The sequence below is a fragment of the Poecile atricapillus genome, chromosome 1, assembly GCF_030490865.1.
Source record: "Poecile atricapillus isolate bPoeAtr1 chromosome 1, bPoeAtr1.hap1, whole genome shotgun sequence".
In the NCBI taxonomy this organism is placed as follows: domain Eukaryota; kingdom Metazoa; phylum Chordata; class Aves; order Passeriformes; family Paridae; genus Poecile; species Poecile atricapillus.
In genome coordinates, this window is record NC_081249.1 from 150,181,284 (window position 1) to 150,205,723 (window position 24,440).

Here is a 24,440-nt window from a genome sequence, read left to right on the forward strand (position 1 = left end):
ATAATGGCTTTTCTGTTGTCTATTATCTCTAACAGACTTCACATAATTATTAACATGTGTTCTCATTTACCAAGAGTGTCAATATTTTGAGTGAATTGCATTTTTTTAACTGAAAGGGATACGCCTGTCAGCAAGTTTTTTGTCCATCTAACGAAATGAGGAATTGCAATTAATAAATTTTGTGTTTCCGCAAGAAGGGCAGATATTGCAGAAAACGTTGGAAGCTTTGCAGGGTTGAAACACAATGACTGTCTTCAGCTGTCTGCATAAGATAATAAACAGTGTTCAAGCTTAAGCAGAAGTAGTAAAATGCTAGTGCGTGCTCTTCTGAGGCACTCTCACTTTCTTTTTATATTTTATGCTGCGCTGAGAAAAATAACTGGCATTCCTTGTTTATCACAAAGCTGTGAAATCATGTAGACGATAGAAATTATCCACAGGGTGACTATCTATTTTGTGGTTTGTCTTATTTTGCAGTTATGATAGGCACTGGGATAAGTACTAGCTCATTTCATGCCTCCTATTTGAACCTGATAAATTGCTATTTGTGTATACTTTAGAAAAAGGTTAAAAGTAGTGGTGTTTTCAAGCTAATAAAATTGTAAATAGACTTAAAAAAATATAAATCTATGGTTCATCCATGTTAAGGAAAACAGTCAAATTTGGTTCTCCCTTGAGTAGGAATATGTGAGATAGTGTCTAGTCTTAAGCTTCTGAAATTGCATTGGTAACTCTTGGAGTGTATATACAGAATGGCTTGAGGCTTTGGCTTCTTGTGCAGGATATTCTTCCTGTGTTTGAACAGGGTTTCAGGAACCTACTCATGGGTCCAGACTGTTGATTTGCTGGAAAAGTTGGTGAGTGGGAATGGAGAGAAATGCTGTAATCTGCAGGACAGCTTTTTAGCTTATGGTTTTTCTCAGTAAATTTAAATATTATGGAAGGAATCCATGCACCACCAGGAGGAAGGATTTAGCTTTTAATCACTAAAGTAAACTGAATCTCTTCAGATTTCAGCACCAGTGTGTGTCCTGGACAGAATGTAGACATTGCAGTTAGACAAAACAGTAAAGTCTGTGGTATAGTAATTAATTAAATACATTTCTGGCTACCTTAGAGAAACACCTTCTAATGGGAATGACAGAATAATTTATTAGTGTATTCAAGCTTTGGTAAAAAGGTTTGAAAGATGTAGATGAGACACTTGTGTACAGCAAATCAGCTAACTTAACATTAAAAAACAGGGGAAAAAACCCACAAAAAGCAGTAAATGCTATGGATGAGTGAAGTAAATTAATTATTATCAGCAGTTACAATTTTGTCACTAAGCTAGAAGATACTGCATTCATTACACCAATACATTCATAGTCTGGAGAAGCAACAGGCAGCTGGCAAACCCCACCAGCTGGCATAGCAGCATCAGCTGGGTTGAAGCTGCTTACCTGTCACTGCCATCTACAAGCAAGTCTCAATATGCTGAGAGGTGATCAGTGATTTGTCTTTTAAAAGCATAGACTAAGTAGTTCAACACAGTCTTTAAAAACTTTTGTTTTATTTGCCTTACATTTTTACTGAACTGAAAAAGTGCTGAATTTTTTTGTATCTCCTCTCTATTTGGAACTCACACACATATGTAATTTCTCCTTAGTGACTGCCAGAAAAACAATCATTTGTGACAAAATTACTGTATTAGAAAATTAATTCTCTGGTTTACTACTGATTATATATTTTAACTGCAAAGGCTTTCAAGTTTCACATTGATTCTAAAAATCTATGACAAAATTCCTGTATAGTACTTTGCATTATAACTATGGGTTTGAAGCAGTTGTATGCTCAATTTAAGATACTCTATTGTCATGGTCCTCCGTTTTTGCGCTCTAATTACTAAAGTATTAGCCTTCAGTGACTTGGTTGAAGCTGTTTCAGGTAGTCTGCATCTAGTTTGATGCCCGGTAATTGTGACCATGTGTACATTTGTCTAAAATGCATGTGAACATACAGTCAGTTGCCGTTTTAAATCATTAATCTCTGGTTTAACTTTAATATAGGACTGTCTTTAAGGGCTTTTTTCACAAATCGTTTAAGGAGGAGGTCTTGCTTAGTGATTTGAGCTAGTTTGATCATATCTGGAGAATATATTAGCACTTACAAAGGCTTCAGTGGAATGATTTCAAATGTCATATTGTCTACAACAGCTATAGTCTGGAAGGGTTTTGCCTCAAACTAGGCATGTCTAATGGGGTTTATGACAACCTCTGAATTTGCCCTGAACAAGGTCAACTTGGAGGTCAGTGAATGCTATACAAATTGCGTGCTGTTCAAACCTGTAATTATCCCTGTAAGAAGTTAATGTGCTGCGGAGTTCAGCAAATTCATGTAAAGCTTCAGAAATGACCATGCTGAACTGAGCAGTTACTTATATTTGCTCAGAGCAATCAGTCAGCAGGATGTGGTGCTTCCACAGCATTCATTTAAGGTAAATCAGAGCAAAATCATCTTGTCTGCTTATGTACTCAGGAGATAAAGAGCCTGAATTTGTCATTTGAACAAAACACTTTCCACAGTATTAATTTTTTAATATCCATCATATGTGCTATACGTATAGGCAGAAAAAACTCTCAGGATAGATTTTTTTTTTCAAATTTTGGCAGAAAGTATGCACTATCTACTTTAACATAAATTTATTATTGACTCCTACAAGAGGGACCTAAAATATCTGTCAGATCTTTGTTGAAGAGAGCATGTGTTTCAACTTGTGCTTGTATCTTCCAATTAGTACTCTAAGTAAAAACTAACTTTGCATTTTCACTTCACATCAAAATGATATCTCAATATCAGTATAATTTCTCTTTTTTCTCTATTCATCAAAAAATTTAGTCTTGTATAGATGAGTGACTAACTATTTTCATAGTTAAATATTTGTAAATCACATAAAACACAGGAAACATTTCTATTAGTTAGTACAAATTTTGTCAGTTAACTGCCTCTAACGTGAGCATCAATAAAAGTATTCCAGGAATAAAGGATAACAATTGCTTTAAATTTTTACTATTATTAAATATCCAAATATATGTGCCACTTTTAATTTAAATATTAACATTAATTTTGGAGGAATCAAATACTGTTCAAATACTAAGAGTATAAATTTAGGGAAAACATAGCTATCAGTTTTAATTTTGCATAGAAGTTACTATTTTTAATACTAACGAATAAATTTTTGTACATCAAAACTATGAAGTAAGCCATCTGCTTGGATCTGAACATTTTGTATTTTTGAAGAACTTGTGTCTGTATTGCATTTTGTGATGTGCTCATGCTTCCTTATGAAATAAATCAAAATCACAAATACCAGTAGCCCAGACACAGTGGGAAATTCGTTTTTACATTTCTAACATCTGAACTACACTGATCCCCTTCTTTATAACTAACTTAAATCAGCCAAAACAACATTAAGGTTTCCCTTCCTCCTCTTTCTTCTTCTCCCCCTAAACTGACAACAGAAAGTGTTACAGTCTGAATGTCGGTATATTATATCAAATATCTGTACCCAAATGTGAAAAAAATCCTGAAATCCCTGTGGAGTGTCAACAGTGTGGAATAAGCACATTCAGACATGAGCAGAAGAAATACTTTGAGTAAGTGTCCAGTGTAAGTAGTGTTGAGAGGGCATAAAAAGAAAATTCTTCAATTCTTCTTGGTTAGGAATTGATTCTTTGCTGAAAAATAGACATGAACCTGTTGACACTGAAATGTAAACTACCACACACACTAAGGAACTTTTAATGTACTCAGTGTCTTTAATAGTTCTTAAATATCATTTAAAGAAAAAAGGGGGGGAACCATATTCCAGAATAAGTGTCTGATGTGCCTTTTTCTTTTCCTGTGTAATAGCATCCTACAAGTAAGAGGTGGTGTTCTTTAGTAGACCTGAGGAGAATTCAGACTTAAAATTCATTTGTTAAGGTGCAGAGCACAAAGATAAGATGAAGGTCTTACTACTGCATATAGTTAATGAAAGGGTTTGATGTTCGGAGAAATATTGAATTCAGTTCACAATCTTTTTTCTATTATAATAGTTAGTGAAGCCTTTGTACAGTGTTCTATTGATCTCAGATAATTTTGCATTGTCTTTGCAGATTATCAAACTGCTGGATGGAAAACGGTCTCAAACTGTAGGAATTTTAATATCGAGTCTGCACTTGGAGATGAAAGATATTCAACAAGGTAGGTATTTCCTATGCTTAATGTAGTACTTGCATTGTACTTGTGTGGATATTTTATCATAGCCCTCAGATAATTTCTGACAGTGCAGAATAGTCTCCTAAACTACCAGAAGACTCATTATTCCAGTATATTCCAATATATGTAAAAGTTTCACCTAAAAACTAGAATTGAATTTAGGTTATGAATTTCCATATTCCTCCCCTGCAGTTCCCCGCTTTTTCTAAAGAAAGTCGTCCACCAACAGGAATTAAATAGAGGGCTTACATATAACTCTTTTGTGCTTCAAACATGCAGTCAGTATTTTTTAATATTTACATTTTGCTTCATTAACAGTATAAGAAGTACATCCAAACCGACATAAGAATCAGAAGGAGAATTACTGGATGGCATTTTTCAAAGAAAGGGGCTAGTCAGTTGTAAATTCCATTACTGGTAGAAATTGTTTCAGTTTGCCAATACAACTGTAGAGAAATACAGATTTTTCAGAACACTGGGGTAATTGAGAATCTGCTTATGTTCTGGATTTAAAAAGATATTGTTTAAGGATATTGTTTATTTCTTTTTCACATTAAGAAAAGGAAAATATTCACCATTTAAAACAACTGCTGGAACAACTCAAGTTGATGTCTCCTTTTTTGCTATTGTTTTCCGTCCATCACATGCAAATACTGGGTAGGGTGTTGAGATGTTGCTGGCATTGATTATTATTAATTTCAAAAGAGCCTTTGAGCATCTTGCACTTTAAAAGCACAAGGGCTTACAGATGTCTCTTGGGATGCAGAGGAATAAGGAAAAGAAGGAATAACTTTGTGCCTGCCAGTATTGTGTGAAAGGTATCAGAATGAGATGGAAAAACGCTGCTATTACTAAAGGTTTGAATAATTTGCTGGCAGAAGTGTCAGCAGCCTAGGGATTGGATAGAAGATTTATTACAAAAACTGGGTAATATTCTTAAGGATCTCCAGAGATGGGTTTTCTTTTTATTTTCCATGCCATGCTGTTCTGCTAGAGCATCTCTCTCTATCTCTCTCAGTTGTTTGCTGTACTTATGCAGCTTTTGAAATCTTCTGGCCCATTTATACCAAATCTAAGAGAACATAATGACCCAAATATTTGGGTATATATACAATAGTATTTTTAGCTTAAGTCAGCAGTACACTTTTGAATCCCATGTACCAGTTGTCCCCTTTGCTATGTTGCATTGCAGAGCAATGCAGAGCAGTCTCAGAGCACACAAACATCCTTCAGAATCAAATAAAATGAGAAGATACTCTTTAGGATCATGCCATCAGTCTCCATGTATAGCCGTCTCTAAATTCCCCAGGATCCGACCAGAGATAGTTAAAACTCCCTAAAACATGTATAGTGTGAACTGTTGCTGTCTACAAATCCATTTCTAAAGTCTACAGTACTTGCAGTTGTAGACATAGCTAATGTAGTCCTACAAGTTGAATGAAAATGAGAGTGTTGGTAGAAGAAAGACACCAAAACAAGTGCTGTCACTGTAGAAAAGTTTAGAACTCGTCGCCCTTTCTTGTCTGAGGTAGCAAATGACTGGCCTGTCACCACATGTGTTGCTCAAGGCAGCAATAGGATATGCTGCCTCTTGCTTATGGAAACAGCTAGCAGCTACCATCGGGATTTGGAAATACCATTAGTGGAACTTTTTAAAAAACATACTAACAAAGCAGTCTGACTTATTCTAATCAAAATCTGTACTCAGAGACTATCTAGGGTGAAAAAACAGTTCACAAAACTCAGGGAAAACAGTTCTGTAGAGAGGATCTTTAGAAATGTATATTACTCTGAAGACAGCAGTAGAGTTATGCTTGTTTCTCTTAATGTCTGTTTATTTTGTAGTATTTTGTGTAATTTAAATCTGTGGGCAGTCCTGCCTGTTGGCAGACAAATTATTTGGAGACTGCTGTAATCAATGCACTGGATGAAAAAATTCATAATAGGCTAAATGGCACATGACAACACCTAACAAAAAAAAACATGTAATCATTGGGTCATGAATGTCAACTTTTTTTTTTTTAAAAAAAAGCAAAGTTGCAAAGAGCTACCTCTAAGAACATACAAATTAAGCACTGATCTCTTTTTTCAGGCCAATTTCCATGGCATAATTTAGTACATGAAAAATAGGGAAAAGTTAAAAGCCTTTGATCACTTGGAACAGAGAATGTAGAAACCTGAAGCAAAATATAGTCAAAAGTGAAAAAAAAAAATCTAATTTTTATTTCAAGTTTTTATGACCATGTTTGTTATAAAGTCACGTACAAATGCATGAACTGTCTATGTATAGTGTCCTGGTTAGTCTACCTTAGGTAGCAGTTACAGAATACAGGTAGAAAAATTCTCAAATGAGCTGCCCTCTGCATACAGATGCATACAAAATTGTAGAGAAGACAAAACTAGAGTAACAACAAGAAAAAATTACATCCTCCTTTAAAATAGTGTGAGATTACTGCATCCATAGGATTATCCTTTCAAATCAAAGTACATAGCTTCACAGCATATTCTGTAGATAACTCAGCAGTGCAAAACAAGCAAATGACCATATCTGGCATCCAGATGTTTGAGTTTGCATTTGATAATGCGCCAGCCACCACACTTCAGGAGGGTGATCTCCCACACATGTTTGTTTAAGAGAATTAAGTTCATCCTTTGCAGATAAGTTTATATCCATATTGCTTCTGAGTACAGTCTAAGGAGAAGACAATATAAAACTAAATCATTATTTTGGGTAGCGTTGGTGGTATATGATGCATAGGGAAAGTTGACATTGTCATGCTGCACCTGTCCTAATACTCAGCTTTTTGTTTGGTGGGAGAGAACAAATCTTAGGTACTTCAATGTTCTGAGAACACTGGTGAATGTGGTACTGATGAGGGCAGTAAAATATTTTGTTAGACAATTATTAATATTACTCATTTCCTGAGCAGAAGAAGCAGGCAGAAAATCTGTCCAACTCGTATCCTATGTAAGATCTGTATACTGAAAAGACAAATAGCAATAATCAAATTGTGCATAGATTAGAGATTAATTTTAAGGCTGCTTCTCTACATTTTTTAAAAACCTTTATAAAAAGAGGTGAGGACTAGCAGTGATCACTTGTTAGGTAAGCTTTGTGTCCACGCTTAGAGAAGTAATCTTCATTTCATATCAATCCATTTCTGTCTTTTCCTATCATTGTTCAGCTGAAATACAACAACTTCGAAGACAAATGTGGATCAACACTATTTGTGTGACTTTGATCTTGAAATACTACAACTTGCTCCACAGTGATGTCTTTCAGTTTTGTTTGTAATGGGAGATTCTGATTATAGCTGTATGTGAAAATAGTATGAATCCTTGTCCCAACTTTTTACAGGGCAATTCCACTCACTGAGAATAAAGTGTAGATGTCTATGCTCAAAAGAGTGATTCTCCCAAATCCTTCCCTACCTTCATAGTACCTGCATTTTGCCACTAAAACTGTAGGGTACCAGAAGGTCTGCTTCTGTCCATTGGGGAAGTATTTAATTGTCAAATGTCCCTGACTGCTGTCAGAGCACATTAACTAAATGGTCTGCTGGTATATGTGCTGGTATGTGTATCTTTTCCATGGGACTAAGTCTTTCAGATATGATAGATTACATCAGATGCACAGTTAATAGCTTACTGTATTCTTTGTGGCAGTAAAGTGCAGTATGACTCCCTGCAGAACAGCTGCAGACGCTGCTCCATTTACCAAAGCCATAGTAGTGCTGTAGCACTACAATGCTGACAGACTATAGCCTATATGAAAAAGGGGAGAACTTAACATTTATCCTTAGAATAGAGATCATTTGTAAGGCTAAAAGTGAAGTGTCTGACTGGGTTCCTTCACCTTCATGATTTTCCCTTCATTGTCAGTATACAGCAGTAAAAAATTGGAAGAATGTGAACTGTAGGTTAACCCAACCAGACTGATGATCAGCCTAATAACCATTCTGATTAAGTCTTATATTTCTAAACATCCTGTGATTGCTTTAATAGGAGCCTATAGAAGGTATATAAATAGGTTTGCATTGTCTTAGTACGAGTTATGCCTTGTGGCACATTTAAACTGTTGTTCCAAAGTTGTGTGACTTTCCCACCTACCCAAAATATTACATGTATATATTCTATATATTCTGTATACTATGCATGAAGTATAAAGATAGCTGTATACCCATCTCAGAAGTTGGGAAACAATTTTATTTAAAATTAAGTGTTTTTCTGGTTTTTGGGAAAATTCAAAACATACATTTTTATGAATCTGTTTTGGACATCCATTGTGTGTGGGTAGGTTAACATTACTGCCAGAATCTTTTGTTCATGACTTCTTGCAGGATTTGAGCTTTCTTAGTCTTCTAAACCTCCATTGTGCCAATGGTGTCTCTTTATTACATAAATTTTGTTTTGTTGCATGGTAGTTAATACTAGAGAAAACATTTCAATAAGTTGATAGCATACCAATTTTTCAATAGTAGACCAGAGGGATTTGAATATTACAGGCAGTTTTGCCAAGTATTTAACAGTTACTGTCTAATTGACTAGGTCAGTCACAATTTTATTTAAATTTCCCATTGACAGGCTTGTATGTTCCCATGAAATCAAGCCTTACTCAACAGAATGCAGTACATAAAACAACTAAGTACTTCCAGGTCAAATAAATGTAGCTTTGGAAAGCTCCTTTTACTTGTTTTATCATTTGGGAGCAGTTAATTTCTTCATATTTCATAGTCTAATTTTGACATTAAATGGTTTGATACTGGTGAGGATATGTGAGCTCTGTCAGCAGGACTTAAATCCTGATTTAACCAGAATATGTTTAGTAGGAGTGAGGCTATATGTCAGATTCAGCCTTAAGACTGTTGGTATTTAAGCTGATTTAGATGAGGTAAGTATATTTTTCATATTAAAGTTCAAAGTTCTGAAGTTGTATGTAGACTGTATATGGTATGCTTTAAATTATTTTTTAATTTAAATTAAGAATTTACATTTTTAATTGATCAGAATATGTGAAAAATCTGTGCAGTAGGGTGTTAGATTCATTTTTTTGAAGTTAAAAACCTTTGGTTGTAAGTTTGTACTTGAAGCAATGATCTTCGTGTGTGAAATGTAGCTGGCAAGTATTTTTATGTGTGCCTGTTAGTTTGAATGCATGATGCTGCTCTGTTTTTTGTCCTAGCTGATGGTTATTATATCCTAATGGGTGCAACCCTGCACTAATGATCCTTGTATATATAAATTCTTCTTCTTGTGAGCAGACACCATAGACAACATAAAAATGTTTGCCTCAATTTCCCTGCAAAAAGGGATCTCAGAAACCAGACTTGGCCAAGTAACAGATTTTTTAAAGGTAGAGGAACCCAATAAAATTACCAGCTTTTCACAGCATGAGTCTACTTCCTTTTGACATATTGTGAGGTGTAGGTGAAATATTCTAACTGAACTGACAGTGTAAGGAAGACAGCTAACTAGAAAGCAAGATGAAAGTAAAAACCACCAATGATGATTGATATTGTAATAGCTATTAATTGTTTTGGAGCCTCTTTTGTAGATTTATGATGCTTCATCTATATTACTTACACTTACATAAGCTGGATATAATGAGATTTAATGCAGTAAAGTATCATGGTTAAATTCACTGTATCAGGAAGAGCATTTTGAAAAACATGCCTAGGTTTGTATTAATTTTGATGAAGTTAATATACATGTGATTAAAAGTGGATTTTGTTTTCTACAGAAAAATTAAAAAGCTTTTGTTACTTTAAATGAAATAATTACTTTCTTTGATCTAGTGCAATGGGTTTTTTTAAGCTGCCTCAATTCAAGCTAATCTACACAAAATACTCTGAATGTATTCTGCATGCCATATATTAAGAATAAGGAGACTATGAAGACACCTGTGAATTTGGGGATTTCTTCCAGCTTTTCAGAATTAATGCTTTTTTTTCAAAGAAATGGGCCAATCTTCATAAATTTGGTTTTTTTCATCTTCTGCTTCAAATGTGCATGGCATTCAGTTCAATCAGTTTGAATGAAAAAAAAAAAAAATGGCTAAGACATAAAAATGTATAAAAATTAAATAAAGGAGGTCATGTGGATTTTGGCAGTACTTCTGACCTAACTGGGGATGTGTCTCTACATACATTGACATCCTGAGATGTCCAGCTGTATGGCTTGATTTTTAGCTGCAGTTGTCTGTCTATACATTGCCAATAATACCAGTACAGTTTGTTTAGCAAGCAAATCAGAAAATATTTTCTGAGTACCTTTATACAATCACACACTCTCTCCAAGAGAGAAAATAACTCATGTCAATATCTCTTATTGATTATTATTAATTCTATTAAAAATGTGGTTTAGCAGATTGTATTTCATTAGTTTTATCACACTTCTTGTTTTATCATGTCACTTCCAAACAATGCTGATTTTTTAGCTGATGTTGAGTACAGAAGTAATGGATAACATAATGGAGCATTAAAACCACTTTGTGATTCTGGGGCTATTTTGATGACAAGTATCTGGCTAAAATATTTAGCTAGGTATGTAGCTCTTGATATTCTTATTAAGGTAGGTTTTTATCAAACTACTTCCTGTCATCATAATATATCTGTACATAAAAATTTGACTATCAATTGCCTTGCATTTCTATTACAAGTTTAAATTGCCTCCAATAATAATGCTTTTTCTAGGTAGCTCTGGAAAAGTAAATTTCTCCTTGTAAGCAGATTTCAGAACATGCTAAAACAGGATAAAAGTTAAACCACAAGGGGAGGTTTCTGAACTCAAGCTGCATATTGTTAATCTTAACAATTAAATATATTGGACTGTGAAAACGATTTTCCAAGAGATTTTCCATCTCATCCATCAATCTGTAAATTGTCATGTGGAAATATTATTGGATGATACAGAAAATGGTGCAGCTCTTGAAACTGTCTTGCAGGAGATAAGAAATAATCTCATAAATTCAAACCCTAAAGATTTTTCTTTAAACAAAAGTTTTTGTCAATTTCAGTGGTTCAGGCTTTACATTTGGTTACAGTGTTGAGGGTTTTGAATCTTTCCAGTAAGACAAAAATGGTTGGAAATACTGCTTTTTCATTGATACTGTCTTCAGTGTAATTCTTTACTTCTAACCTAGGTGTAATGTCAACAGATGGAATCATAAATGACAGGCAAAATTTTAAAGGATTCTAAATGTCACTGGACCTTTTAATAAAATTAATTAGCCTGCCGCAGAGAAAATTTACTAGCCTGCTGGTTAATTTCACAATGTAAAATCATGGGGTAGGTGGTAGAGCAGGCGAAAGCTTATTACTTCTAAATAATTATTTAAAGATGTTTGCCTTGCCCCTTTCAAACATGGATTGCAAATGCAGCAAGAACTTTTCAAATCCTCTAAATTCATAAGCATTCAAGGATCATTTGAGGAAATATAATACAGTTGAATTAAAAATTATCAGATAGTAGCTAATGACATCTCACTGGTTATGTGCTTGATTCTTTTGGAATTAATGTTCTGCGTAATATATAAGCATAAGTCATAAGTTCAAAAATTGTGCCTAGTCCACTTGTTTTTCCTTGAGAAAAAGCTGGTTTCAGAAAATGTAAACATCCTGTTACTTCCATTCCATTGTGCATCTCTCAGCTTACTGCAATTTAGCATTAGAGTGTATTTAAAAGCACCATGAAGCAATGCCATTTAGTTTTCAGAAGAGTTCCAGAATATTGCCTCAATTGTAATGGGATTTTTAAATGTTGGAAGCACCTATGGAATATATTCCAAACATGGTAATATTTGGAACTAAGATAGGAAACATTTTGAGACATCTCATTTTTAGAAATGAGGCATAATTAATCAGTGAAAAGTATACTTCATGTGGGGCTATGTGGTATTGAAAAGTATCTGTAAATTGTCATGTGGATAGTTTTCTACTAGATAAAGCTAACTTAAATGTGAACTTGTTGATGACAAATTAAAAACTGTAGCACAGTCTTTTGTGCTTGCAAATTTATAACTTGCAAACTTTGAAAGTTTGTTTACTTGTCTACTTACCAAGATTACTAGCTCCTAGACAAACATATCTCACTGACTTCCCATTCACACAGGGACACTTAAATACCCTCACTTTCAATTCCTTCCTATGCAACCTTCCAAGCTAACATGAAATCTGGGCTGTTCATTGTCTGGTATCAGTTGTTCTCATGTTCTCCTGCCTGGCCAGCTACACAAGCAACTGGCTCCCGGACTGGCCACATCTTTGACTGCTGATTATATTGGAGAGAAAAAGTAGAACTCTATTCACCAGAGTGACAGAGTTCATAGAACATATGTGCAGGAGCACTGTGATTTGACATCAGAACAAAAATTAAATGCTGAAAATAAAAAAATATTAACTGGGTACATATATGTCCTGCATCTAGGTTAGAACCCTTTGGTACATTTCGCAGGAAAAAGAATTGAAGTCTTAATTTATGTTTTCCAGTGTCTAATTTGTGTTTGTGTTCTATACAGCTATATTGTGTGTTGATGACTCCGTAGTAGATCTGGAGACACTGGAAGCCCTATATGAAAATGTAAGTAAAGGTGGGGGGAAAAATGTGGTTCATCACCAAAGTATTTTGGACACAGACATTAAGCTGCTTAGGTAACTAGTGAGTAAGGTCCCCTGAGAAAATGGTTATGAAGGTTCTGGCATCCGTTAGTGCAGATTATTTTTCAAAACCACCTCATGAAGGGCACAGGAGCAGGCAATTCCTACATGTAAAAATTCAAGCAGATAAAGCAGAAGGTTGGTTTGGATGAGCTGGGATCTTCTTTTGGATCCAGGACAAAAAAAGGTGTATGCCCAGTGGAAGCAAGATCAGCTGATGTGGCAGGAATACAGAGATGCTGCGTGCCACTCTAGGGAGAAAATTTGTGCAGCCAAAGCTCAGTGTGAGTTGAAGCTGGATAGAACAGTGGGGGACAATAAAAAGAGGTTTTCTAAATATGCTAATGGCAAAAGGCAGTATAAAAATAACATCCGCTGGTTACAGGATGAAGATGGCCACTTCACAAACAGGGACATAGACAGAGATGTGTAATGATTTCTTTGCCTCTGTCTTCAACACCGATAGTGGGCTGAAGGGCTCCCAGTGCCCTGAGCTGGATGACCATGCCTGTGAGATAAATCAGCTCCCAGTCAATTCTGAACTGAGTGGGATGTGCTATTCCAGCTGGATCTCTGTATGTCTATGGGGCAAGATGGAATTCGTCTAAGAATATTCAAAGAGCTAGGTGATGTCATTATGAGGCCTTTTCTTCATGATTTTTGAGTGCTCTTAGGAATCTGGAGAGGTCCCAGTCAACTGGAAGTGTTTGGGCACTGCTCTCAAGGCACATGGTGTGATTCTTGGGGCATGCTGTGCAGGGCCAGGAGCTGTACTCAACGATCCTGATGGGTCCCTTTCAACTCAACATATTTGTTAATTCTGTGACCAAAGGAAGCCAGTTTATGTAATCTTTTTGGATTTCAGTAAAGCTGTTGATGCTGTCTCTCACAGTATCCTATTGGATAAAAATGTCCAGCACACAGCCAGATAAACACATCATGTGATGTGTGAGCAACTGGTTCATGGGTCAGGTGGAAAGGGTTGTAGTGAATGGGGTGACATCAGACTGGTGACCTGTCACTAGTGGGGTTCTATCCTAGGCCCTGTGCTCTTCAACATCTTCATTAACAACTGAGACACAGGACTGGAATGTGTATTGGGTAAGTTTGATGATGATCCTAAAATGGGAGGAGCCATTGACTTCCTTGAAGGCAGAAAGGCCTTGACAAATCAGAGGGTTGTGCAATTACTAACCACATGAAATTTAAAAAAGACAAGTGACAGATTCTGCACCTGGGACAGGGAAACTCTGGGAAATGAAACTCTGGAGAGAAGCTCTGTGTAAAGGGACCTGGGGTTCCTGGTCGATGGCAAGTTGAACATGAGCCAGCAGTGCCCTGGCAGCCAGGAGGGCCAGCCCTGTCCTGGGGAGCATCAGGCCCAGCATCACCAGCCAGGCAAGGGAGGGGATTGTCCCCTCTGCTCTGAGCTGGGGCAGCCTCACCTCCAGTGCTGGGGGCAGTTCTGAGAGACACAGTATAGCAAATGCATAAAGTGTTAGAGAGCATCCAAAGGAGGGCAACAAAGATGGTGAAAGACCTTGAGGGGAAGACATACAAGGAGCAGCTGAGGTCACTTGACCTGTCAACTTGGAGGAGAGTGAGGGAAGACCTCATAGCTGCCTGCAGCTTCTTCACGAGGGGAAGACGGGAAGATCTTCTCTTTGTGGTGACAATGATAGGACCTGAGGGAATGGCCTGAAGTCATATCAGGGGACATTTAGGTTAGGTATTAGAAAAAGGTTCTTCACCCAGAGGGTGTTTGGGTACTGGAACAGGCATCCTGGAGAAGTGGTCACAGAATCAGCCTGACAGTTCAAGAAGTGTTTGGACAATACTCTTGGGCACATGGTGTGACTGCTGGGGATGGTCCTGTGTAGTGAATGGCACTGAAGGAATTTATCACAGATCTTTAAGCATCGCTCTTCTGCATAGTCTGAATGTTTCTCAGTGAGAAAAACATAATTGCTGCTTGCAGACAAACAGGTAAAGTAGTAATTTATTAAATTTTTTTTAATTAGTAACTAATTAGTTTATATAATTCATTCAGAGAGCACAAAAGGATGAACTGGAGAAAATCAAGCAATATTATCAGACTTCAAAAGAGGAGGAACTGAAGCTTCTGGATAAACCGGAACAGTAAGATTTATTTTTTTTTTAATAGTTTGTCATTATATAATGTAGTCCTTTGATTATATGTTGAAAGCAGTTTTGATACATAATTCTTGGTAATTACAAGCTTTTATAAACTTATTAACTGTGTGTTTCAAGGCATGGTGAAAAATTTGCTCTTATCACAAAACTTTTTTCAGACTTAACAGAGTTTACTACGTCAACTTTGATCACCAGAACTGATAAAATACATAGCCTTGAATCAATAAGAATTTTTGCTCCTATTCTCACATTTTTAAAAGGCTTATCTTTCCCTTAGAGCATTTATGGCTAAATTAACATTACATAAAGCAGGGCCAGACTGATTTTGGTTGTTAATTATTTGAAAGAGCTGCATAAACAGAGGGTATGGGTTGATCCTATGGCCAAAGACACCTTGTACACTATGGTCAAGTTCACTGAAGACCTAAAAGATGGATGCCACAGTTTCTGTCCTGCAAGTGTTTTTGCCAGTGACACCTGTTAGGACAGAAAACTTAAATGTTGCTCCTTCTGTTGTAATACACCTTAGACCAGTGTGAAGGAATCGTCAAGAATTTATGAATGGTAATCCTGAATTTTATTTTTGTGTATACATTTGATTTCAGATGTTGGCCTGCCAGTGTTTTTTGTCTTCTGCTGTTTCACTGCTTTTTTCTTTTGTACTCTTATCCTCTTCAATTCTTCCTTCCCAGAGGCCTCTCTGTCATCTTCTTTCCTTTTCCATTTGGTCTGTTCTTGTCTTTTCTGCTGTCTCTGGGGTAAGAAAGGGTCGGGGGAGGAAGAACTTAAATAAAGATAGTATATGATTGGTTAATGTCAGAATTACTGCATTTTGGTACCTTTTTTCTCATTAAAATATTAGTGCTGAAGAGCAGATTATTTTTTTCTTCTTCTTACATGAGGCAGCTAAATACTCATTTTTGGCTGCATGCTAAGGAATAGGCTAATATTAGGAGATAAGTCTATTATCTTATTCTTGATGAAGAGAGTCTGTTGTTCTTTAGGAAGTCTTAAGAAGACAAGTATCTGTAAAGTTCATATACTAGCTTTCTTTTGCATCCCATATCCATGGCTTTCATTGCCTTGGCTTGGGGCAGAAGGATACATTGTGTGGCTAGCTGATGTTTTCCAGAGCTTGAATCTTTGGCAATCTGTTTGCTGTATGTCCAAGTTAAATAAATATGAATGTATTTTGTCTTCTGGAGAATATGAATCTTGTAGAGCTCTAGGGTTATAGGAGGTTGTCTCTTTTGTAACTTATAGTGGAGAGAGGTTAATCTAAATTAAATACAAGGTTGGATTTATAGTATCATTGTTCCATAATTAAGAACTGTAAATAAAGTATTTACATATATAAGCTATGCCTGGTGGTACAGAGTTAAATAGTTGTATCAAAGACAAAAGCTATTTTTTTATCAATTATTACTCAGTGTTCTTTCTGCAAGTCATAAGTAACCCATTTTTACCCTATAATTAAACTACATAGGTTGAGAAAACTAGCTTTTTAAAAGGTAGCTTAAGGGGAAAACAATTTGCTTTATGCACTTCTGTACATTTTGTTGGACCTTCAAAATAATGTGCTTTCTGAAAATGAAAACTCAGTAGATCATGTGCCCCTGGCTTTGCTGTCTTAGTCAGCCTCTTAAGTCAACCCAACTTCAGAACTGGAGATTTGTAGGAGCTCTGCTTTACTTATTAGCTCCATAAAAGGTTAAAGACAGAAAAGTGCTAAATTTGTATGTGTAATTAAAAATATTTACTGTGGGGCATAAGCCTCATGCATTGTTTTTAATGAGGATCAGAACAAAAGTGTAAATGCAATAATGTGTCAAATGGTTGCACTAACAGTAGTCATTCATGTAGCATAACCTTAGACTTGAGACTTTCCTTCACTGAAGTCTGAAGGAAACCCTTATGTGCTTGGATTACCAGACAAATAAAAAACTTCAGTGGTATCACTGATGTTCTTCTGCACATGTGATTTTTATTTGTCTTGCATGTATGTTAAATTTGGCACAAACTGTAAGTATGACAGCAATATAACAATATCCTCCTAAATTATGCTTCATGATAATAGCTGTTAAAATGCTAAGATTAATTTCCATTATAAAGATTTATATGCAAAATTTGCCACAGTTTGGGGCTTTGCTGGCAGGATACAGATGCTATAGCTAGTTTCCAAGAGACCCCATTAAGTTGTAGTATATTGTCTGTGTAGGCTTCTCCACTGTGAAATTAGTACCAATAAAGGAAATAATTACAAAATATGGTACTGGTTTGAATGTAGTTCAATTCAGGAAGTAGGGCACGATTTATAATCTCTGTCCCAGTGATGCCACTTGGCTTCTCTTTGAAGACAGCTCTGCTTGGACTTGAGTTTAAATCCTGCCATCATACTTAGAAGCTTGAAGGATTAGATACAGCTTTTTCCCAAAAAAATGTTTCTAAATTTTATATTCTTCAAATGCAGATAAATGTGATCGGGAAATTGGTTTATCTTCTTAGAGTCAGCCTTCCTTTTCCATCTTCTTCAAAGAATGCTCTCTTACACTTACATATTCTTACACCGTAAGAATATGCCTGACTTGAAAGTTCTCTCAGGTCCTTAACTACAAGATTCTGGTAGGGTAAAGGAGTTTTCAAGTAAATGCATTTTTTATTTACGGTTTCTGAAAGGGAGGAGTATAATATACCTCATGGAGATGAACAGCATATTTTCTATGCTTATTTTAGGCTATCAGAATTGTAGTAATGAGAAACCCATCCAAAAGCTATGTCACAGCCATGTCATCATTATTTTATGTCAAAATCATACTTTTCTCAGAATAAAATTGAAATAAGAATGTTTCTTTCTCTTCTAAAATTTTGTCCAGTAAAATTGGTGGTATATCTGTGACAGCCAAAGTTTCATGCTATGACTTTTTGTTTAGTAGCTATGTTTGTAGTCACTAAGATTCCTTTTTGTGACAAATTCCAGTTAAAAGTGTTCTGTCTGGATATTTATTTTGAGTACTCTGAAATCCAGAATCTGGCAGCATCTTATTTTTATGCTGATGCCCTTTTAACTCTCAGCACAATGACATGGTATTCGATAGTCAGCCGTGTGGGAAATAGTTCTGTTTTCACAGGAAGGCAAGAATATGTGTCATTTGACTTTTTAAATTTAAACTTTTTAATTGTATGTATGTTAGAACTTTAATTAAGCAGTTTGGTTTTTCTTTCCTTTGTTTCTCTCACACAAAGTGCAAAATACCCTCTTTTTTTTTTCCTGGCAATACCATTCATTCCCAATAGGAAGCATTTTTATTATTACCAGCTTGGCATTTCTTTTTTCCCACTTCTTAAGTCTAAGAGCCAAGCTGGGCCTCCCTGATCTTTCTCTCACAATAGGTTTTTTCACCAGGCAAGAAAAAACCAGGCAAGAAAAGAAGGAAAAAGAAACAAAAAAATGGCATTCCAATTAAAACATAATATTTCACACCAGCCACAGGTGATTTCTGATGATTTTTTAAACAGTCACTATGTACTCAGCAAAACATAGCATGCATGAGAAATGTATAAAGCAGATTTAAACATACTGATACTATTTATTATAAAAAAGAAATCATTTGGAAAAATTTGGTGTATTGGCTTAATTAATTACAATAAAGTTAAGAAGAATTCAAACTAATAAATTGAATACTGAATTTCCCACAATTCAGTGAGGTGGAAAGAATCTTTATGGTATTGCATTAAGCGGAATCTAAGGATATCTGTAGACAGGAGATGAGAAGAATGATACTGAAGTGATATTGGAGCAAAATACAAGCATGGTGCTGGATTTCAAGAAAGCTTGTATATATCTGCAGTTTTGAATTCAAAACTGAAGAGCAAATTATTGTTATTATAAGAAATGTTAAAGCTTCTTGTATTATTAGCCGAGCTAATTTTATATTTTAAACTGATGAAAAGGGAGAAATTACTCATGCCTTTGGGATGCTTTCATTTTGTGAGGTATGAACTACAGTGGTTGAATATGCCTCTATTTTTATTTACCAAAGAGTTAGAAGATAAAAAGCTACAATAGTGTCATGAGGAATATCTACCTGTGAAGACAGATATACAGCAGATGAAGACTTAGTAACTTTACTGAACAGTGCCTGAAGGCAGTATTTTAGAGCTAAATACACAGCTAGGTGTATTCCCATAAAACATGCTGCTAAATGATTGAAAGTGTGGTACAAATTAGAAAAAGAAAATTGATGCTGAGAATCAGAAGAAAGCTGTCAGCAGACATTTTATATTATGAAATAAATTTGTAGGAATATATTGAGTTCTGTATTTCTGAGCACTTTTTTAGGGGAAACAAATCTGTGTAAATTAATACATAGGTAGTGCTATGTAGATTTTTTTTTTCAATTAATGATTTAGGTTTGAAATTCTTCAGTTTCTTACTGTGCAGCTATGATAGTTAATGGACTGATATGATAATGATTAAAGTCTTTTTTTTTTCTTGACATTAACAGGATTTCTTAATGCATTCTTAGGATGAAGAATACAACAATTATAAATTCTGTCAGATTAGATTCTGACATAGATAATGTCAGATAAATAGGAAGAGTACATGTATATTTCATGATACTGCAGGCTTTGATCCATTATGTATCCCACGGAGAAGACTTACAAAGATTCATTAAGAGTCGTTTTTTCCCCACAGATTTCTCTATGAGCTATCTCAAATCCCCAACTTTGCAGAACGAGCTCAGTGTATTATCTTCCAGTCGGTTTTCTCTGAAGGGATAACATCAGTTCACCGCAAAGTAGATATCGTGACTCGTGCTTCCAAGGTAAGTCCTAATGAAAGCTAAACTAAAACTTAAATATATTTTAGAGTATTTATGCTTATTTTTTACCATAACTGAGGAACCTTAATCCTACTTACTGGCTTTTTAGGAAATAAAACTGTAGTAAATTTATAGCTGCTTAAAAGAAGAAAAGGAAGAGGGAAGTGGGAAAGTGAATTGCATGTGATGCCCAAAGAGTACATAGAAATTTATTTGTATTTAAATTGTAGATTTTTATTATTTTGTATACTAAGTAGTGTAATAGATAATCTCCATTAAATAGAAATTATATGTAAGGCAAGCTTAGTGCATGGCCTTAGAAACTGCCTTTTATTTGCATACCACTGTTGATGCCAATAGATGCTTGTCGTCTTCATTAGCTTATATTACTTTCCCCTGGCATCTGTAAATTTCTGGTAATCCTGATACAGCAAAATTTTTAGTATGGGACAAAGCTCTGCCTAGTATTTCATTACCATGAAAGACTAAGGACAAGATTTTTAAATTACAACAAATAAATTATGAAAATTAGAACAAGGTGAAAATTAGGAGAGAAATTACATGTGGCCTAAAAGTCTTAACATCTTAACCAGAAAAGTAGTTAATTTTTTTTTTTTTTTCTAATTTGAAGGTTAGTTTTTGATTAGCTTTGCTTTCACAGGGTACTGATGCCCCACCCCTTTGGATTTCTTTGCAATAAAAATAGTTACTTGTTTTTTCCTTTCCAAAGAAGGCATAAATGAAGAGTCAGTGTTGTAGAAGATAGAGAAAACTGTACTTCCTTCAGTTCACCTATGAGGAGTTTACACTGAAACTGATTTATCCAGTCTGTAAGGCTACGTACTTGAGAATAATGCCTGTGGCCTCAGATTGTCAACTATCAGAAGTCTTTATATGTAACGAAAAATAGGTCACTAGTTCTACACTCAGTTTCTATAACTGTTTTCTGTCCTGAGACATGTAATTAGTCATTAGCCCTCTTTTATCTAGAGTAAGTATGGATCCAGGAATGTGAATTTTCAGACCCATGAGAAGCAGACTGAATGACAGGCTGAGTCTATCCTGGTGGCAGCAAAAATAGCACATCTCCATTTGATTGTGCATTATGCAAACTCATGATAAACCACCTCCTTGTCTAAGATTTTTGAAGTCCTCTGAGAATGTTTAGAAATCTTCCATTAATCTTTTTGTCATTGACATAGTATTTGATGCCATATAATTTGCTTTGTATGGATTACATTAAACATATTATCTTAGGGAGATACAATCTAATAAAAGTTTCTCTTAAAGCTGATTATTGTACCAGCTTCAGCTTCCCTTACCTACAAATGTAAAAACAGACAAGAAAAAAACTTTAGTAAAAATAAAATAATATTTTATATTAGCAATTAGAATTTTTGTGCTAACCGAATTTACAGACCAGTATCCATTTTCCAGGCTTTGCTGAGCATGAAAAGTGTAAAGGAAATTTTGGGTTTGATTCTGGCTTTTGGAAATTACATGAATGGAGGGAATAGGACCCGAGGTCAAGCTGATGGGTTTGGTTTAGAAATACTCCCCAAACTAAAGGATGTCAAAAGCAGAGTAAGTACTTTAATCATGTTTGGTTAAAGATAATTTTTCTGAAGTGATTTTTTTTTTTTTTATTATTATTCCTTCATCTGTCAGAAGTTAATCTTTTATATCTTACTAATCTTGCTTGAAAAAGCAAGGTGCGTTGTTCAGTTTTCATTCTTTTTTTCTCCTAGATTTTCACCTCCTTCTCCTGCATGTGTATGTTTCTTTAATATATAATTTCTCCTGTTCAGTACTACTAGGATAATTACCTTATGTGAGAGCTTCTGTGTGTCTGTTTTGTTAGGAGTGATTTAATAACAGTAGGGTAGAGAGAAGTGAGAGCACAGACTGCTCACGTCTTCTCCAGTAAATGTGCCCATTATTTTTTCATGCTCTTAAATGAGGGGCACTCTGTGTGAATAAAAACTCTTTAAAAATCAGGTTTAAAAAAAATATATGAGTAATTGTTCATTGTAGTATATACACTAACAAATTATGTGTAAGGGATCAAAGAGATGTCACACCCAACAAGATACTTTGTTTAGTTGTCAGTTAAATGGATGGAAGACATGAAGTTTGAGTGGCATGCACAAGAAAATGCTCATAGATGGCAGTAAATTATTGTGTCAAAAATTGAGAAGCACTAGCTGATTTTTGATTAGTCATGCTAGGATCAAAGTCAGGCTCAAAGGCTAGACACCTTCTGAGATGAGATTACTTTGTTTCTTATTTCAGTAAGGCAGAGGAGGAGGTGTTAGGTAATGTAAGCAGTGGAAACACTGCTCAAAGTCATTCTTTGCCAAAACATACCTAGACACCACATGGATATAGGAAGCAGCAAAGAATAGGAGATCATTTTCTGCTGATGGTATAGACTTGGAGTGTGAGGAAAAAAAAAATCTTTCATGCTCTTCTGTTTCTTATGTGAGGTGCTTTCTTGACTACAAGAGATGTAGGTTTTAAGCTTTTGGTCCCCATTATGCTTCATATACACAGGAATGCATTTGTGAGACAGGCAATGTCAGCAAAACAGTGTATCTATGGAGCATTTTGTTTTACTTGGGTGTATCATCATTAACAAAGCGTAGAAACACATTTAATGTCGTGTTCAGTGAGCTGTTTAAATGAAAGCTTTTTCCAAAGTATTTGAGTCCTTTGTCTCCTAAAGACATTGAGGTGCTGGAGTATGTCCAAAGATCAACAAAACTGGTAAAGAGTCTGGAGTATGAGTCTTAAAAGGAGCAGCTGAGGAAGCTGGGGTAGTTTAGCACAGAGAAAAGGAGGTTCAGGTGAAACCTAATCACTCTGTACAACTCCCTGAAAGGACCGGGGAGGGGATTGGTGTCTTCTCCCAAGTAACAAGCAATCGGATGAGAGGAAGTGGCCTCAAGTTCTTTCAAGGGAAGTTTAGCTTGGATATTAGGAAAATCTTCTTAACTGAAAGGATTATAAAGGCATTGGAACAGACTCCCCAGAGAGGTGGTGGAATCAATGGTCCTGGAGGTGGCACTTAGGAATATAGTTTAGTGATGGACTTGGAAGTGCTGGATTTTCAGTTGGACTCAATGATCTTAAAGATATTTTCCAACTGAAATGATTCTGTCATTCTAATTCTTTTGTCTTCACTGTGATGGTTCAGCTGTTCCATATAACCACTTTTTCCCAGTCCTACAGCATGGACAAGACACAGTACAAACAGCAGCTTAACTAGACCCAGGCCAAGTTTCCCATTACTCAGAAGTTTGTTGGCTGGCTAGCTGCCTTGAAAAAAAATTTAAAATTCAGCTTTGCCTGACTTTTCTAAGTAGAACTACTAGGTTTAGTGTCACTCTTTTATCTACCTATAAACTTTATAGAATTTTATAATCTCTGGGACTTTCCAATGTGGCTGAATTTAGCAAGCATGTTCCAACATTATGCATTATGAAAAGGAGTAACTGATATGAAATATAACTGTTATTTCTTCATAAATAATATATATATTATATATATGTTATATATTTTATATATATATAAAATATAACTATATTTCCTTAACAAATCAAGCTAAAAAATGACATTATTTACAGTTTCCTGGTAGCCAGAATAAATGTGTTGTTAGTTTAGATTAGTCTTCAAAATGTATAAAAGCTCAAAGGGTCCAGTTGCTACAGGCAGACATTAAACCTTGGAGATAATTGATAGTCCGTATTTGCAAAGGAGAAGAATGCAGGGTCTTGTACATTTGAACATTAAGGTATTCTGCCTTTGTCCTATTGCTCCCTTCTCGTGAACTGCCAGCAAATACATCTTAACTGAGCTGAATTCCATGAGCTAAGGTAAAGAGCCAATGCTAAATACTTCTTATTTCACATAAAACTCATTTATTGTCATACGAGCTTAGAAAGTTACTTTCTATAGAGATTTTTTCACCTGCCAGTAATGGCTTCTAAACCTCTTAAACATGCAGGGTGGCTTTTTCTGCATGACAGCAGTGACTTACTTAGTTAAGAATTTTGCTGGTGTATGATACTAATAAAATATAATGTGCTGCAGACTCTCATATAGACGAGGCAGCTCTGTACAGGAAGTCAGACATCGTTCACATACAAATGTTTGTTCTGATACCTGTCAATATAAAATATGAAAACACATCCAAAAAACTTCAAAGGCATTCCAGGTATGATTCCCTATATCATGGTTCTTTTATATTGCTGAATGTAATGTATAACTTTTCCTTAGTTCATCTGGCCCATGCTGACCCAATGACATGTAACAAAATAAAATACTGTTTACAGTTGCGTGCAGGAACATGGAAATGGTGATTCCATAAAGTTACAATTAAAATTCATATTTATATGGTAACAGGGCATGAAATATACTTCTTAGTTGAATGCTATCTGATTTCATATTTAGAATAAAATATGTAAAGGTATCTATGCCTTTTTTTGATCTTCCTTACAGATGATTGAGACTACAGTAATCAAGAAATTCTGTTCACATTAATATATCTGAGGTGTCTGTAATATTTAGT

General features: G+C 35.4%; 1 protein-coding gene across 1 annotated transcript in view; it reads left to right on the forward strand.

The window, feature by feature from the left end:
* FMN1 (formin 1) overlaps positions 1-24,440 on the forward strand; it is a 131,132-nt gene that overhangs the window by 50,944 nt on the left and 55,748 nt on the right. Inside the window, exons 6-10 of the mRNA XM_058829352.1 lie at positions 4,137-4,224; positions 12,755-12,816; positions 14,944-15,032; positions 19,744-19,873; positions 21,308-21,454. Of these exons, the coding sequence (XP_058685335.1) occupies positions 4,137-4,224; positions 12,755-12,816; positions 14,944-15,032; positions 19,744-19,873; positions 21,308-21,454 (516 nt within the window). The remainder of the gene's footprint in view (positions 1-4,136; positions 4,225-12,754; positions 12,817-14,943; positions 15,033-19,743; positions 19,874-21,307; positions 21,455-24,440) is intronic.